This window comes from Monodelphis domestica, chromosome 6 (assembly GCF_027887165.1).
Source record: "Monodelphis domestica isolate mMonDom1 chromosome 6, mMonDom1.pri, whole genome shotgun sequence".
Lineage (NCBI taxonomy): Eukaryota > Metazoa > Chordata > Mammalia > Didelphimorphia > Didelphidae > Monodelphis > Monodelphis domestica.
Window position 1 is genome coordinate 73583367 of NC_077232.1, and position 17009 is coordinate 73600375.

At 56.9% G+C, this 17009-nt stretch overlaps 1 protein-coding gene across 2 annotated transcripts; it reads left to right on the forward strand.

Annotated features, from left to right (window-relative positions):
* The first annotated feature begins 3693 nt into the window (after positions 1-3693).
* Positions 3694-16322, forward strand: LZTS3 (leucine zipper tumor suppressor family member 3). Of its 2 annotated transcripts, XM_007496956.3 has the most exons (4): positions 3694-3875; positions 12053-12535; positions 12724-13644; positions 13954-16322. In XM_007496956.3, exons 2-4 carry the CDS (start codon positions 12071-12073, stop codon positions 14758-14760), a joined length of 2193 nt encoding a protein of 730 aa, XP_007497018.1. In that variant the 5' UTR covers positions 3694-3875; positions 12053-12070; the 3' UTR covers positions 14761-16322. The 2 variants fall into 2 exon arrangements, with proteins under 2 accessions (XP_007497018.1, XP_016278871.1); XM_016423385.2 differs by lacking the exon at positions 3694-3875 and having other exon boundaries at positions 4015-12535.
* The last annotated feature ends 687 nt before the right edge of the window (positions 16323-17009 follow it).

The window sequence follows — 17009 nt, forward strand, 5'->3', positions numbered from 1 at the left end:
TCTAGCCCATCCAGAGGGAAACCACCAGGTGGAGGAGAGAACCATGTTCTATGGGGACCAGTGGAGAAGAAGAGAAAACAAGAAGCGGCTTGATCCTTGCCCTGAGGGACCTTCCAGTCTAATGGGTTAGGGAGTGAGCAGGAGAGGAGAAAATGCAGATATGCCTGAGGAATTCGGCCATAAGGTTGACTCTGGAAATGTGAGGGCAAGAGATGCATCCAGCCAAATGCACAGGAACACTGGAAGAGCAGGGAGGGATCAGGAAAGCCTTCATGGAGGAGGCAGTGAGGGAAGGCATTGCCTGCCCTGGGGATGGCTTGCTCAGATGAGGTCTGGAGAAAGGATAGTGCAGGCCAAGACTGGAACACAGGCAATACCTTACTCTGGCTGCAGTGCGGTAGAGAATTATGAAATAAGGCTAGACAGGGTGGTTGGAGCCAGGTTATGGAGGCTTGACTACCAGTGTAAGGAGTTTTTATTTTTTTTGCTTTAAGTAGTAGGGAGCTATGGAAGTATTTTGAGCAAGAAGCTGACAAGAGTCCAGTCTGTGTATTAAGAAGGTGATTTTAGCAGTTGTCTGAAGAATGGGAAGAGACTGAACTGGGGATATCAGCTGGGAGGTTGTTAGAATAGTTGAGGCCGAAGGTGATAAAGGTCCAAACCAGGCTAGTGACAGTAATCATGAAGAGAGGGGAACAGATTAAGGAGATTATTGGAGCTAGAATCGGCAACTGATTGGCTATGAGGGAGAAGGAACCATGAGAAATGAGTGACTTCAAGGATTCCCTTCCACAGAACTAGGGAAGTCACGGGGAGGAGTTCATGGGGTTTTTCTGGGGGGCAGGCTGGGGAGGAGTCTCATTCTTAATTTTGACACACCATCAGGATTTAAGATGGAGATTACCAGTAGTTGTTTGGAGCTGCGAGCCCAGAACTTGGGGAAATGGGTGCTGTTTCCACCAACATCTGAATTATTATGTGGAAGAGGGCCTAGTGTTTTTGCGAGTTGGTCCCAAAGGCAAAACTAGGAACAGTGGGAGAAATTGTAAGGAAGTAGGTTTTGACTTCAAATAAGAGTTTCCCCACAGCCATTACTGGATGTTCTACACTATTCAGGCATCCGGTAGAAGTTGTACTAGGTGACATCTAAGGTCTCTTCTGCATCTTAAATTGTGAGACCAGGCCTTCAGAGAGCAGGAAAGAGGGAGTGTGGGCCCAGCTTCATTGGGGAGCTGCCCTGGTAGAGGCTCTGCATGTGAGGCGTTTAGCATCTCGCCAGAGAGCAAACAAAGACAAGAAATAATGACATCATGAGGCCCAGCAGTAGGTGAGGCTGTCGTGTAGAAACTGGCAGGACTGAGTGAATTGGAAGCACAGCTGAAGGCTCTAGTGGGAGTGCAAATGGGGGAGCAACCCAAGGGGCTCTTGGAGGTGGCAGAACATCGTGGGCCCTTGGTAAGATTTGGCAAGGGGAGATGTTCCCAGGCTGGCTAAGACTGGAAGCAGGATTGGAAGGCAGCAGCAATGCACACAGACTCCAAGGAAGGGACCTGGCAGATGTTGGAAGGGTTCACATTTGGGGATCGAGGCTAGACTTACATGAAGAGCCAGGCAGAAAGGTTTGGTCTGACGTTGTGTAGAAAGGGCGTGAGGTAATGGGGACGGGGTTGGGGAATGCCAGAGGTAAGATGAGCTTCAGAGAAGACTGGATAGAAGAGACTTCAGGCTGAAAGAGTGAGCCAGCAGGAGGGGGGAGATCCTGAGACAAAGGGCAGGATGGATCATCCTAATGGTCTAGTTTGGTATGTGTTGAGAGGGGGAATGGGAGAGGCAGGGAAAAGGATGCTGTACTCAAATCAGTCAGAAGAGACTTCTCGGGGCAGCTGGGTAGCTCAGTGGATTGAGAGCCAGGCCTAGAGATGGGAGTCCTAGGTTCCAATCTGGCCTCAGCACTTCCCAGCTGTGTGACCCTGGGCAAGTCACTTAACCCCCATTGCCTAGCCCTTACCACTCTTCTGCCTTGAAACCAATTCACAGTTTTGATTCCAAGACGGAAGGTGAGGGTTTAAAAAAGACAAAAAAGAAGAGACTTCTGTTCCAATCCTTCCTAGCTAATGGCAATGAGGGAATCCTGAGCAAAGAGCTGACAAGTGAAAAGACAATGTCCCAGAAGTCTTTGTGCAGTTTTAAGCTATTAGAGCAGAAAGGCGCACCAAGACTTTGGGACTTTACATGCTTTACATGGTGCTTTACATGCATTTTTATGGTCAGAGAGGGAGGAGAAAGGAAGGAGCCTAAGAGACTGAGTAACTTGCTAAGCGGTCACAAGCCACCATATTTCAAGCCTGGGCTTGGATACTTCAAATCTCTACCTCTATCTTCCACCCCACGATGTCTGAGTGCTGCAACTTGTAATACCCCCACGTTCTCCCCAGGAAGTGGGTTCAGGAGGGCAAGTCACAGGTTTGCCCAGGATCAGCCGACCAAGGCTGGAAGCCTGATTTCCAGTTCCATGGAAGTCTTCCAAGAGACGGGGAGAATCGGGAGGCTGTTGTAAGGGAGGCCCGGAAGGAGAGGCCAGAAGAGCTGAGCAGAGTGGAAAGCAGAGGTCTGCCCCATGAGGAACAGGATTTGGTAGTTTGGATAAGGAAGCCGAGTGACCTGGAAAGGGCCGTTCTTAAGAGTGGTGAGGATTGAAACCAGATTGCAAAGGCTTAAGGGAGGGGGGCGGAATGTACATGTAGCGGAGGAATTGGCCCCGGAAAGGGAGGAGGGTTGTAGGGCTGGGGGGGGGCTCTGAGGAGGGCAACTGAAACAGGGTCAGGGAGTGGCGGATGAGGCCTTCCTCTGGGCAGGTAGCACCCACCCAGCTCGCACCCTCACCCTTAGCGCCAGGCTGGCCCCAGGTAGGGATAGAGACCAGTGAGTTGGGGGGGGGGGGGGGTAGGGGAGGCCGAGCTTCCATGTGGTCTGGCTCGGCCCCAGCCCCAGTTCTGCCTTGGTTCTGTACTTGAATGGGGGCTGGGGGGACCCTAGGGTAATGTGGGACAGAGAGCAGTCGGCCCTGGGGGCGGAAAGGGGCCGGATGCGGTAGCCTCCGGAGCTGGGCTCCTGTGCAGGTGGGCCCTGCTTCAGCATACTCCGCACATCCCATGGGGTCTCTGACCTTGGATGTCCCCTACCCCAGCAGCCTTACTCCCCTGCTGCTGCTCCCGAGTCGGTCGGAAAGTTCCTCCCATGATCCCTTTTTTCTCTGGTCCTCGCGGAGAAGAGACCCTGCTCGCGGGGATCCCGGTTGGCCTCTCCGCTGTCCCTCTCGGGACAGCAGGAGCCCCGACCCTCGACGGAGAAGAGACTACTCAGACCCGGGAGGATCGGAGGAATTAATGCGGGAAAGGACCTTAAAGGGAATTGTCCACCCCCCCTCAATTTACAGCTGGGGAAACTGAGGCTGGGGAGAGGGCAGCTAAACCCGAGAGTCGGCGGGGGTACAGGCGATAATCCCTCGCGGGGAGGATTAGCTAGGAGGTGAGGCGACCGGCTACCGGCCGAGACTTGGCGGAGGCGGGGTAGAGGGGTGGGGAGGACGCGAGACCAGGGGGCGGGCCCACTGAGGGCTCCGCCCCGGACGGTGCGATTGGTGGACCGGGAGGGGTGTGGCTTTGGCGGGAGGGGCGTGGTTTCGGGGGGGCTGGCGTTTGCCGCAGGAGCGGAGCCGGAGCCGAGCGGGGAGCGGAGGGGCGGGGGCGCCGGAGCCCGCGGGCCGCTCCCCGCGCCCAGCGCCCGCCCGCCCGCCCTCCACCTCTCGGGCTTCGGCTGCAGCAGCGCCAGCGGGAGGCGGAGGCGCAGAGACCCCGGCCCCGCGGGCAGAGACAGTGAGTGAGCGCGGTGTTGGGGGGTGGGGGCCCGCGGGCGGCTACGATCCTACTGCATGAAGCCGGGGTGTCCACTCTGGGCGGGGGGCGGGGGCACTGCCCCATCGCATGCCTTGGCATGGGGACGGGGGTCTCGGTGGGGAGTGGGGCAGGCGATGACGTCACGCGAGGAGGGGCGCGGCTGGGATGACGTCACTCCCACCCCAGGTTAGAGTAGGGGGTCCGGGGGTTCCGTGGGTACCCACTGAGTTCAAGGATATCTCCAGGGAAACCCCCAGGGCGGGATCTCTTTCCCTCTTCCCTCCCCCTTTCCACCTCGGACACCTGGGTTCGTAGTTCCATATGTCCTCTTCAACCCCAGCCCGAGGTCGCCCCATAGTCGGAGGGTGGGGGGAAGATATACCAGGAGCCGGACACCTGGGTCACTCGTTCCCTGGTCATGTGTGTAGGAGGGTGCCCTCTAAGCCCTCGGGCATCGGGCCAGATGCTGCCAGATTGGGGTGGGGTGGGGTGGGTGGTTAGAAGGAGAAGAGCACAAGACAGGACTTAGAAGTCCTAGCCCACCACTGCACTTTAGGCCAAATTTGACAAAATCCTGCGCTTCCCTTTTCATCCTGCCCCAACCACCATCACCACGACCCAGGTAAGAAGCAAGGCCAGTAGTGTACCTCAATTCCTTGGACATCCCCTTCCTCTTAATCCACCTGTGTTCTCTCCTTTCCCTACTTGCCCTTCTCCCCTCCCACAAAATCTGACTCCAAAGCCCATCCTCTGAGAAGCTTTCCCAGATTTACTTGACCTGTTTTCTGTTCCTTGACTCCTCCTCAGGCTAACCAGAGTGGTCAGTTTGGTCATCATTTATGCAATTCATGTCCTGGCTCCCCTCTTCAGGCCAGGAGTTTTTCGACCCAGGATGGTAGGGCACAGGATTGGGGGAAGGAATTGTTGGTATCGGAGCAGCATCTATTAAATGCAGAATGTGGGGAGACCCGAAGCTTAGATGATAAGAGCCCCTGCCCTCCAGGACCTTGCACTCTAGTAGGGAAACAACACTTAACCTGTGTTAGAATTAGGGGGAGTCTTTACTAAGGGGAGGGAGGATCAGAGAAGGCTTGGTGAAGAAGGTAGACCTTAATGGATGGAGAAGGGAGGGCATTCCAAGTTTTGGGAGCAAAGCCACAAAGTAGGTGCAGAAATGGTCACAGAGAGACAGAGAATCCTCGAAGGGGAGCAATGGGGGGGGGGTAAGAATGAAATGAGTCAGGAAGACCAGGTGGTACCAGGCTGGAGGATCTTGAACTCTAGACACCAGAGTTTTTACTAGGTAGGTGGCAGGGAGCTACTGAAGGTTTTGCAATGGCATGAGAGACAGCTGTGATGATCGAGGCAGAGCCAGAGAGAAAGAAGAGAGGGGAAGAGGGGACTGGATGTGAAGTCATGGGACCTAGGCTCTGCCACTTCTGGGATCATGAGCAAAGCACTTCACCTCCGGGTCTCATTTTCTTCATAAAATAAGGGAGTTGAACTAGAGACTTATGAGGAGCCTTCCAACTTTGAATCTATGGTCCATATGATCATTCTGTGCTGTGTTTCCTTCTTTATAAAATGGGAATAATAATACACATATAACCACTTTAAATAGGCCTGCCTATGGTGACTAGTTCTGTGCACGAGAAGGAGGAGCCGGTGAAGGTGGAATTCTTTGCCCTAAACTCTAATCGCTGAATCAGGTCCCCAAGAGTGGTCCAGATATTGCACACAGCATTCCCAGTGCCCAAGGGAACCGTCTATGATATCTGAGGGGAGCAGATGTTATAGTCACATGGCCCCTGGAAGCTGCAAATGACCACCACAGAGGTCAGCCAGACTAGCCCCATTACTGTGAAAATGGGGAAACATGCCCAGAAAAGGGACACGGCTTTCCCAGTGTGCCAGATGGTTGAGTCTCTTCCTTGTCCTAGCAGAGACCAAGCAATAGTAGGAGGGGGCTGTCCTCCTGCCTGTCAAAGAATCCTCCTTTCAAAGACTGAGGAATAGTTAATAAGCCCACCCTGTGCCTGGCACTGTGCCAAGCCCTGGGGGTACCTATAAGAACCAAAGAGACAGTCCCTGCCCTTGAGGAGCTTCAAGTCTGCTGGCAGGACAGGACAGGACAGGACAGGACAGGAAGTAGAAGAGGGGGATGAAACTAGAGGAAGGAGAAAGTCTGAATGGGGGGAAGAGGTAAAAACAGTGACAATAATGACCCACTTGAATATAGTGCTTTAAGGTTTGCAGAGAGAGCTCTCTAGAGCGGTCCTTACAGCAGCCTTGGGAGGTAGGTGCCATGATTATCCCCGTTTTACAGATGGGGAACCTGAAGCAGGGTAAGTGGGAAGTGCTAGGAAGTGCTTGAACTGGGACTCCACATTGCCTCTGGGCAGCACCTGAAGCCCAGGTGAGGTTGAGGAAGGGGTGTATGTGGGGGGGTCCTTTTAATCTTTACCCCCCCCCCCCCAGTACAAGAGCTTGATAAATATTTGAATTGAACCGAAGTGTGGAGACCAAGAAGGAGGAAGCCCAGACCTTAGAACTCAGGAAGCTCCCAGCCTGGAGAGCAGGAGAACCAAATCCACGTGAGCCTGAGAACAGGACGGGCTGTTTGTGGAGCGGCGTGCCAGCGTCGTTCAGTGCTGTGGGAGTTCAGAAGTGGGCGAGACGGGTGTGGGCTAAAGAAGGCAGTGCTCTGTGAAGAGTGCTGGCCTGGAGACCTGTGGGGCTCTGAGCCTCAGTTTCCTCATCTGTAAAAGGTGGGGGGGGTTGGACCCGGCGATGGCTGAATTCCTTCTTTCCCAGCACTGACAAACTTGGGAATGTCTGTTCTATTTAGGGAAAGCTGGAAGGTAGGACTTGAGCGAACTGTTAGGTTTACTAATGCCTGCTCTGTGTACTGGGGGAGGAGAAGGAGAGGAGATCACACGGGATCAAAGCCCAACTGCTGGCCCCAGAAGTGGCTTTAGCCCGGCCTGCTTGGAGGGTGGGGAGGCTGACCCTGTGGAAGTTGAGAAGGCCTGCCTAGGGCAACGTGAAACCTCCAGATCAGAGGGTCTAGCCTGGGAAGGACCTTAGAGAGCCTTTGCCCCAGGCTCCCCCCTAGAGGGGGAAATGACTTGTAAGGTGTCGTAGGGACTCCCATTCCATCCTCTTTACGTGACATCCCTCTTGCCTCCCTCTCCCAGATAAAGCTGGGAAGATAACTGGGCATCAGATGATGCAGGGCCTTGACTATCATCACACGAAGGACTATAGAATTTATCCCCCGGCCAAACAGGGAGCTATTGACTATTTCTGTGCAGGGGAGAGTTATAGTCAGCTTTGTACATGAGGAAGAGAAATCAGACTGTGTGTGCGCGCTAGAGTAGCTGGGGATGGGGGTGGGAAATCTGGAATGGAGTGGAAAAGGCACAAGTGGATCTCGGAGTCAGGGTCAGAGGAAAACTAGCCTCGCGAGGAAGCCAGCCAGTGGCAGAATTGAAAGAGGAGCCTTCCCAGGGCCCAAGACCCCCACAAGATTTCAGAACTCCCGGAAAGGACCTTAGAAATGGAAGAATGCAGACCTGGCATTTGGAGAGGGTGGGAAGGAAGAGACCTTTCACCAGTGCCCAGGCCGGCTAGGGATTGTGGTGAGGCTCCAGGAAGCGCTCCCGAGGATCTGCCACATTTTTATCAGCGATGAAAGCATAGCTGGCATACCTCGGGGATTGTTCGGTGCCACAGAGCTGGGAGGGGTAGCTAACTTGTCGGACCACATAGTCGGGATCCAGAAAGCTCTCAGCAGGCCAGAATGAGGGGCTGAACCTCATGAGGTGACATTTTAAAAGCTGATCGCTGTAAACGTCCACAAAGCTGAACCATCCCTCCCCCGGCAAGGCGTTCCGAGGTGCAACTGAACCAATTACATTTTTAGCCTCGGAAGCGGAGAATGAGACCTTCCGACGGTGGCGTCCGGTGGCTGTCTGCCCTGGGCCCCATTTTTATCAGACATCTAGCAACTGGGCTTGTTCTGTGCCCCTTTTCCAAGCCTGGCTTTCCCTTCCATCTTAGAGTCAATACTGTGTTTTGGTTCCAAGGCGGAAGAGTAGTGAGGACTAGGCGATGGCGGTAACTTGGACTTTCCCTTCTTCTCTGCTCAGTTTCTACCTCAGTTTCCTCCTCTATAAAACAAGGAGGTTACACTAGATCGGGGGCCCTTCTGTATCGACTCAGAGTACCAATGAGTAATCAGATCTGCATCAGTTAGCATCAGTTGTAAGACAAGAGCTGGAAGGGATGAGTGAGTTGCCAGATTTGGACTATGAACGCGCTTGTTTTTTTCGCTGAGCACTGCACCGTACTTCGCTATTTTGGGTCCCATATATTTTCAGTCGATGAACTTAAACACTTTATTCCTAGAAGATATCTATAGGTTGTGAAAGGGACCCTGATACAAAAACTGGTTAAAGAACCCCCGGGCTGGAGGGTCTTTGTGCGCCACGAATTCTTGATTCTGCGAGAAGAGACGGAGACTAAGTTAGCCCCCTGGATGAATGGGAGGGTGGGTTCCACCGCAGGGGACTCCCTGGGGGAGAACGTCCCAGAGGCTGGAACCCCAGTCAGGGAAGGGCCGGCGCAGCAGGAAGGAATCCATCTTTGGCCCAACTTCTCTCCCTCATAAGCCCTTTTGGCCTAACTCCAGCCTGGGGCCCCCCCTTCGGAGCAGGGGGCCCAGGGGAATCCAACACCTGCCTCCGCTGTTTGAGGACCAAGGCACGGGATCTGTTTCTTCCCCCCAACCTGGAAATCCCCCAAAGAAGTAACCCGAGACCCCCTTCACACACAGACACCTGCCTGGGGGAGGGTGCCTGGAGGAAGGCCCCACAACAGGCTCATGCCCAGTGCAGGAGTCTGTTCATAGAAAACAGCTGGGGCCAGTTGAGGGTTCCCTGGGGGGGGAGGGGGGAGCCTCAAGGACTCCGACCTTCCTTTCTGGAACACTCACACCCTAAGAAGGCGGGCTGGGCTGGCCGCTTCCCTTTCCGAGGACACAGTCCCCTGACGCTCCTTGCAGAGGATTCTGGAGGCTTTGTGTCCCAGGAACACACCTGGGACTTGTGGCTTCAGAGCAATTTCTCAGGCCTTGAGACCCTCTCCTTCTCTGTCCTGTGGACCCCCAGAGGCACACACATTGTGGCTGGGCTTCAGGGAGTGGGGTGAAGGGCCCAGCAGGCTGAGAATGGGAGCACCCCCACCTGGAGCCCTCCGGGATTAGGTCCTTCTGTGTGGGGCCTTTCGGTTGTCCGTCTAGCCCCTCCCCAGATTTAGCTGCTTTTGGGGGGGAGTGTAATCCTCTCCCCCCTTCCCAAACCCTTGTCCACACCTGTGCAGGTCCCCAGGAGTTGGTGCACCCCCCCATTTCCGCATTCCAGTGTGGGGGCGGGAGGGGGGGCTGGGGCCTTTGGTGAGGTTAATAATAAATGGAATGTCCCTTCCTCCCCCGCCCCCAGGTGAGGGTGTTAGTTCTGGCCGGGAACCTGGGCCCCTGGATGCCAGGCTGCAAGGAGGGAGGAGGAAACGGGAATCCGGGCGCTTAGAGGTCCAAGTCCAGACTCCCTTTACTAAGGGGAAATCTCAGGCTCTGGAGGGGACGGACGGGGCTTATTCAGGGTTAAGGCTGAGCCTGAGGAAGGGACCTGTTTGGGGAAGCCAATTCTCCCCAGGAATGAGCAGCGCTGGGGGACACGTGGACCCTTTCCAAGCCTGCGGGGCCGGAGGGGGGCCCCCTTTCCCTCCTCCCTCTCCAAGGGCAGCCCCCCCAGCTCCCTCTGGCCCCAAGGTCACTTCACTGGCCCAGCTTTAACCGAAAGGGCTCGACGTTTAGCCGAGACACTAGGATCCACTCCTTTCTGACCTTGTTTAGCGCCAGGCGCCTCATCTGTAGAGTGGGGATGGCCGAGCAGGGCCTCCTCTGAACTGCACACCACCCTCCCGCTCCGGACCCCTTTCCGGCTCTCTACGGGGTCTCCCGTGAGCTTCCCAAACCCAGAACGTCCAAAGCCAAGTGTACAGCCGCCCCCATCTCACTCTGTTCTGTGGGTCAGCGGACCCTATTAAAGGCCCCCCACGTGCGTGTGCACCGCACAGGCGAGAGACCTGGAGGAGGCCCCCCTCTAACGGGGAAGAGAGCTCGGCGGACGTGAATGAGTGATAGGAGAGAATGGAGGCAGGCCGGAGAGGATACCTGGCGGGGCTTCAGACCGAAGGGGCATGTTAGCTGGGACGTGGAGGGACCGGGCGACCTTTCTCGTCTCTTTTCTCTCCCCTGATCCCGAGCCCCACTGGGCCTTCCTTGGAGGCCTCTCTCTGCCCCGTGAGCTCTGGAGTCCCCTCCCTCCGGCCCTCTCCAGGAAGCCCTCCCTGTTATCTCCTCACCTAACAAATAGATGTAAACAAATCCACAGGGCCTCCTTCCAGGGGCCCTTCCAGTTTTTTGTTGGGGGAGGGGAGTTCCTGGGATGCCCATTCTACATAATAGACTTGTATTTGAACCCTGGCTCTGCTCTAACCTGGGTGACCAAATCACATCATCTCGCTGAACCTCACTTTCTTTATCTGTAGAATGGAGGTGATAAAAATGAATGCACCTATTTTTTTTTTAACCCTTACCTTCTGTCTTGGAGTCAATACTGTGTATTGGCTCCAAGGCCAAAGAGCATTAAGGGCTCTGCACTGGGGATTAAGTGACTTGCCCAGGGCCACACAGCTGGGAAGTGTCTGAAGCCAGTTTTGAGCCCACGACCTCTATCCACTGACCCGTCTGGTCCTATAGTACTTAGCTAAAAGACTTGAGAGGAAAGTTCTTTGGGGGGGGGGGAGCCAAAATACTGTAGAAATATGGTATTTATTATTATTTAAACCCTTACCTTCTGTTTTATTTTACTTTTTTAAATCCCTATTTTCTGTCTTGGAGTCAATACTGTGCATGGGTTCCAAGGCAGAAGAGCAGTAGTAAGGGGGAGGCAATGGGGGTCAAGTGACTTGCCCAGGGTCACCCAGCTAGGAAGTGTCTGAGGCCAGGTTTGAACCCAGGTCATCCACTGAGCCACCCCGCTGCCCCCCTATTTTATTATTATTGTTCTAAGGAGCCTGTCTTTAATTTCTGGGACATCAACCCCTCTTCCACCCTGATGCTGAGGATTGTTTCCTAAGGAGGGCCTTAGTTCCTTGTCTTTTACTAGTCCTACCATTTCCTAATATGTAAACCCCAGTTCAAAAACTCTCCCACCCGTGCCCTTCCTTGGCCCCAGAGCCCTGTCCTAGCCCTTCCCTCCTGGCCTCCCCTCTTTGTGTGCCTGCCTTGGCCCCTCGCATCTCCGCCCTGCCAGTCGCTCGTCCTTTTCTGCCCTGCCCTCCCCCATCTCCACAGGCCGCAGACCCAAAGAATGAGGGTGGATTTCAGAGTCCATTCACCAGGGAAAGAGGCCACACTGCAGAAGAGGATTACAGGAAATTAGAGATACCTATAAAAAATAAACAATGCCGCGCCCCCCTTTCTGTGGCACAGGAAGGTTTGCAGAACCCCCAGCCATCTTTTTAAGGAGCTTGTCTGTTACTCCGTTTTACAAATGAGGAAACTGAGGCTCCGAGCGGCAATGACTCCCACGCATGCTTTTCCTAGGAGCCTCCGAAGGGCGGCGCTGTAGCTCAGAGGCGCAGGCTCCTCCCCCTCAGGAGTCTTCCTCCCTCCTGGTGGCTGCTCTGGCACCCAGGTCCCCCTGAGTCCAGGATGCCCCCGTTCTTGGCAGCTGCCCATAGTGGGCGGTCATGAGAGCCCCCAGCAGAGGGGATTTGGAGTCATTTTACAGATGGGGATACTGAGGCCCAAAGAAGGCAGGGCCTCACTCCCGGCCCTCAGTGCTTGGGCTTCTGATTCTAGGTGGGGGAGGTACCGGGCCAGGGTCCTTGTCACCCCCGCCCCTTCCCGCCAGCGTGGAGCTCTCCGAGGGGGGCAGGGGGGCTCCTGTGGCTCCCTAGAGGGTTTTCCCGGTGGGCAGGCGGGCAGGAATAGACGTTTGTGGAATGAATGAATGAATGAATGAATGAATGGAGGACCCCTCTGGGGCTGTGGAGGCCGCCCGGCTGACCAGCCCCCTTGTCTGCAGTGCGCCGCTCACCCAGCCATGGCGAAGCTGGAGACCCTGTCCGTGTGCGCTGACCCTGGCCGCGACCCCCTCCTGGCCTTTGCCCCTCGGCCCCCCGAGCCCCGCCCCGCAGCCCCTCGCCTCGTGGCCATGGGCAGTGTGGGCAGCGGGGTGGCCCACGCCCAGGAATTCGCCATGAAGAGCGTGGGGACGCGGACGGGCGGGGGCTCGGGTGGGGGTGGCCGAGGGGGCTACCCAGGGCCAAGGGGCGGCGGGCCGGGTTCTGGCAGCGGGGACCTCCCGGCCAGATACCCGTCGGAGGACAAAGCCTTGGCCAACTCCCTGTACCTCAATGGGGAGCTGCGGGCCGGGGCCGGCGTCAGCGGAGACCGGACGGATGTCTGCGGCAACATGGTCAACAGCAGCGGTGACAAGGCCCCGCCCCAGTACCGGGAGCCGGGCCACCCCCCGAAGATTCTGCCCACCTCTGGCAAACTGGACCAGGTCAGCCCCCGCATGGCCTGCGCCCCCTTTAGGCAGCTCTGGTCCTACCCCCGACGTGTCCTGACGAAGGACTCTCCACGGAGCAGTGGGGCCCCTAGTGCATGGGCCATAGAGCCACTTCCTTGATTCCCTTAGGCACACCAGCTGGGGGGGGGGGCCTCACCCTGACCCTCTGTCTCCTCTTCCAGTGCACAGAGCCTCTGGTGAGACCGTCAGCATTCAAGCCTGTGGTGCCCAAGAACTTCCACTCGATGCAAAACCTGTGCCCGCCCCAAAGCAACGGGGCATCGGATGGGCGAAAAGGCCCCGGGGGCCTGAAGGGTGGCGGGCTGGACAAGGCACGGACTATGACCCCGGCAGGCAGCAGCAGCGGGGGCGGGGGCAGCGGCGGCAGTGGGGGGGGAGGAGGACTCTCAGATTCGGGCCGAAACTCGCTGACCAGTCTGCCTACGTACAGCTCAGGCTACAGCCAGCACCTGGCACCCCTCAGTGCCTCCACCAGCCACATCAACCGAATTGGCACAGCCGGCTATGGGGGTGGGGGAGGCCCCGGCAGCGGGGGCCCTGGCTATCACGACCTTTCCTCCTCAGACAGTGGGAGGGCTTCCAGCAAGAGCACGCCCTCCTTCGGCAGGCTGAACCCCTTGGGGTCCGGGGAGGGTGGGAGCAGCAGTGGCGTGGGGGTGGGAGGGGGGGGCGGGGGCCTGGGCTCCTTCCCGGCCTCTCCCCCTTCGCCGGATGCAGTGATCCAGGAGCTGGAGGAGCGCCTGTGGGAGAAGGAGCAGGAGGTGGCGGGGCTTCGGAGGAGCCTGGAGCAGAGTGAGGCCGCCATTGCCCAGGTGTTTGAGGAGCGGCAGAAGGTGTGGGAGCGGGAGATGGAGGAGCTGCGGCAAAACTGCGCCGGGAAGCTGCAGCAGGTGACCCGGCGCGCCCAGCGTGCGCAGCAGGGCCTGCAAATGCAGGTGCTAAGACTACAGCAGGACAAGAAGCAGCTTCAGGAAGATGCCGCCAGGCTTGCCAGGCAGCGAGATGAACTCCAGGAAAAGGTGGCTGCCTGCCAGAAGGAGCAGGCCGACTTCCTGCCCCGTATGGAGGAGACCAAGTGGGAGGTGAGGGAGCAGCGTGGGGTTGAGGGATAAACTGGGCTTGTAGATAAAAAAAAAAACCCACCACCCTGGCGGGTGACTCTCCCGGCACTAGCGCCCGCGCAGCCTTATCTTCCCACTAGAGGGGGCCAGAGAGGCAGGACTATCCACCTCTGAGATCGAGTGTGCGTGAGTTTGTGTGCGCGGGAATGTGTCGGAGCAGCCCGAGGGGAGAAGGTCTGCGGCTGAGGTGGGGGGCGGGGCGGTCCAGCGTTGGCAAATCTGGGGGCCCGTGCTGGGCATGATGTAGGGGTCACCCTCACTCGCCCCCAGGTTTGCCAGAAGGCTGGGGAGATCTCACTCCTGAAACAACAGCTGAAGGAGTCCCAGGCAGATGTGAGCCAGAAGCTGAGCGAGATCGTGGGGCTGCGCTCGCAGCTGCGGGAGGGCCGGGCCTCCTTGCGCCAGAAGGAAGAGCAGCTGCTGACCCTGCGGGACTCGCTGGGTGCCAAGCAGCCCAGCCTGGAGCTGCAGCTGCGGGAGGGCGAGGCGGAGCTCGGCCCGGGGCTGCGCCTGCGGGACCGCCTGGGCCCCAGTGAGCCTCGGGCCGGGGAGACCGCCGGGGCAGAAGGGACAGCCGCCGCCGCCGCCGCCGCCGGAGAGCCCGCCGAGCTCTGCGAGAGCGACGAAGCCAAGATGCGTAGACAGGCGGTGGTGTCCTCTTCTTCCTCCTCGTCCTCTGGGGCTCCCCAGGACGGGGAGGGCGATGCTGCGGATGCGGCCGGTGCCCGGGCCCTGCGGCGGGAGGTGGGTCGGCTGCAGGCGGAGTTGGCGGCGGAGCGGCGGGCCCGGGAGCGGCAGGGTGCCGGCTTCGCGGAGGAGCGGCGCGTGTGGCTGGAGGAGAAGGAGAAGGTCATCGAGTACCAGAAGCAGCTGCAGCTCAACTACGTGGAGATGTACCAGCGCAACCAGGAGCTGGCCCGGCGCCTCGGGGAGCTGGGGGCCTCGGGCTCCTCCCTGCCCGCGCCCATGCCCCTGCCTGTGCCCGTGCCTGTACCCGCGGCCCACGGCGGCCCGGGAGAAGAGAAGAAGGCTTGGACCCCCTCCCGCCTGGAGCGCATAGAGTCCACAGAAATCTGACGCTAGCCGGCCCCGCCCCCCTCAGCAGAGGCCGGTGGCCGCCGAACTCGCTCAACATTTTTTTTTTCTTCTAGTTTGGACGAGATGACCGAGGCCCCTCCCCCAATGACCTATGGTGGCCTTTGGTCCTGAATCTAGGTCCGTGGCCCCGGCCCCTGGCCCTGGGGAATCCCAGCTTCCACACCCCTTCCCCAGAGTCCCCAGACCAAAGAGGTTCACGAAGCTCGGGTGACCGTTCCCCTATCCACCCACGCCCCCACTGTGTCAGCCCTAAGATGTTCCATTCCTTTACTCTGGGCTTCCAATCCGGGTCTCCTGCCTGGAGGAGGAGGAAGGCACTGGCTAGTCTGCTCAGGATCCCTGGTGGGGTGGGGATAGGGGAACCTAAGAGTCATAAGTAGGTGGGGGGTGGAGTGGGACTTGGGGGAGAAGCTGAGGCTGGCCCTGACCACCGATGATCCCAAAGCACACTTTCAGCAAGTCTTGGACCAGTGTCTTCCCTGCATCTCCCTATCCTTGCCCTTGCCGAGTCCCCAGACCCCATCTCCTCCATGCACTTTCTCTCTCATTGGGGGTATCAGCTCGGCATGACCAAAGACCCTAGGGCTCTCCCCACACACACCCCGTCCAGTAGGGGCAAGGACCCCCTCCAGCACCCTCTTCTCTAGGGCAGTTGGGGGTTGGGATTGTAGATGAGGTGCAGGAAGCAGGGTTGACAGCTGCAAGCCTAGGTAGGAGTTGCTGTGTGGATGGAGGTGGGAGTTGAGTTTCTCAGTTTGTCTGGGTCCTGTCATCTCACCACCTGTTCCACCCCCTCCCCAATCTCTGTCTCTTAATCCCTGCCCCAGTATCTCTTCCCTGCTCTCCTCCCAACCGGCCATGGCTGACCACTGACCACTGCCCCCAGCCTAGCCACCTTCCCACCCCTGCCCTTGGGACGAGGAGAAGCTTGATCTCTGACGCATACACACCTTTGGGGTTTGGGTTATTTTAGGGAAATTACACCAGGCCTTCCTGTGATGGGGCTAGAGGTGGGGGCCTTCTTGGGATTCACCAGCAATAACAGAGGGAGGTTCAGCTTCGTCATCTCCCCCCATCCCAGAGCTGACCTGGGGGGAGCTGGTAAATCCTGTGCCCTCCCAAGCCCACCCCCCAAAACCAATGGGCCCCCACAATTCTTAAGCCCTGACTGCCCCAGCCCAACCAGGACTGTTCTTGAGTAACCAAACTTCAACACAAAATTTTCAGACCCCTGAGACACACCCCAGGAACTTGATGGCTAAACTGACCCTCTAGGGTACAGATGGATGGGCCAGTCCCCTGGGAAGAGAGCAGAGGACCAGAGAGCCCTGGGGGTGGGGTGGGGTAGGAGGGCCTGGGAAAGCTAAGCCCTGGGATGAGGGCCAGCCAGAAGCTGAACCACCTATAAAAGTAGGAGCAACCTGGGCCTTTGGGCAGAAGCAGGTCATAAAAGAACATGACCCTTGTCTGTTTCTCCAATTGTGCAAGACTTTTGGGGTTTCCACAATGAAATAAAAAAGAGAAAGGCCAACCCCTCTAAAGGGGCCTTCCCTGGTCTCTGTCTTTATTGGGACTTGGCGGATTGTTAAAAGGGAGATCAAGTGAGGTCCCAGGCCAGGAATGAGTTGGACGTACTATACTGACCTCAGCAAAGGATTAGGTTAGACTTTCTATGCTGGCACCAGTGAACCCTACCCATCCAGACCCAGTTGAAGGCTTCTCCTTGTCCGGCTTTATGAAAGAGATTTCCTTAAAGGCCTCCCTCAGTTTGCACTCCATAACCTCAGCCTTTCCTCAGTTGAAAGTGGTATTTCCCTTTTCAGAGTTCCCACTGGGTCTTTGCTGGGTCCTGTCTTTGACACTAACTACATTATAGTTATTTTCAAATTCGACAAATATTTATTAAACACTTCACTGCTAGTTTTAAAAAAAAAAGCAATAGTTCTTGCCATCAATGCTATCGAGGAGTTTATAGTCTGTAGAGAGGGATGAGCAGGGGGTTTTGGTAAATTGTTAACAAGTGGGGGAGGCAGATGTATGTGCTTTACCGTATATTTTCTTAAGACTATCCATCAAACAAGCCCAGACTTTGATTTCCAAGGTATAAATGCTGAGGAAAAATTTTACAATTGCATGGCTCCTACACACCTGTGATAAGGTACACAGTCATTGAGATATTTGGGGAGGTACAGAATAGGGTATGTTGGGGTCAAAGGGGAATAGTAGAC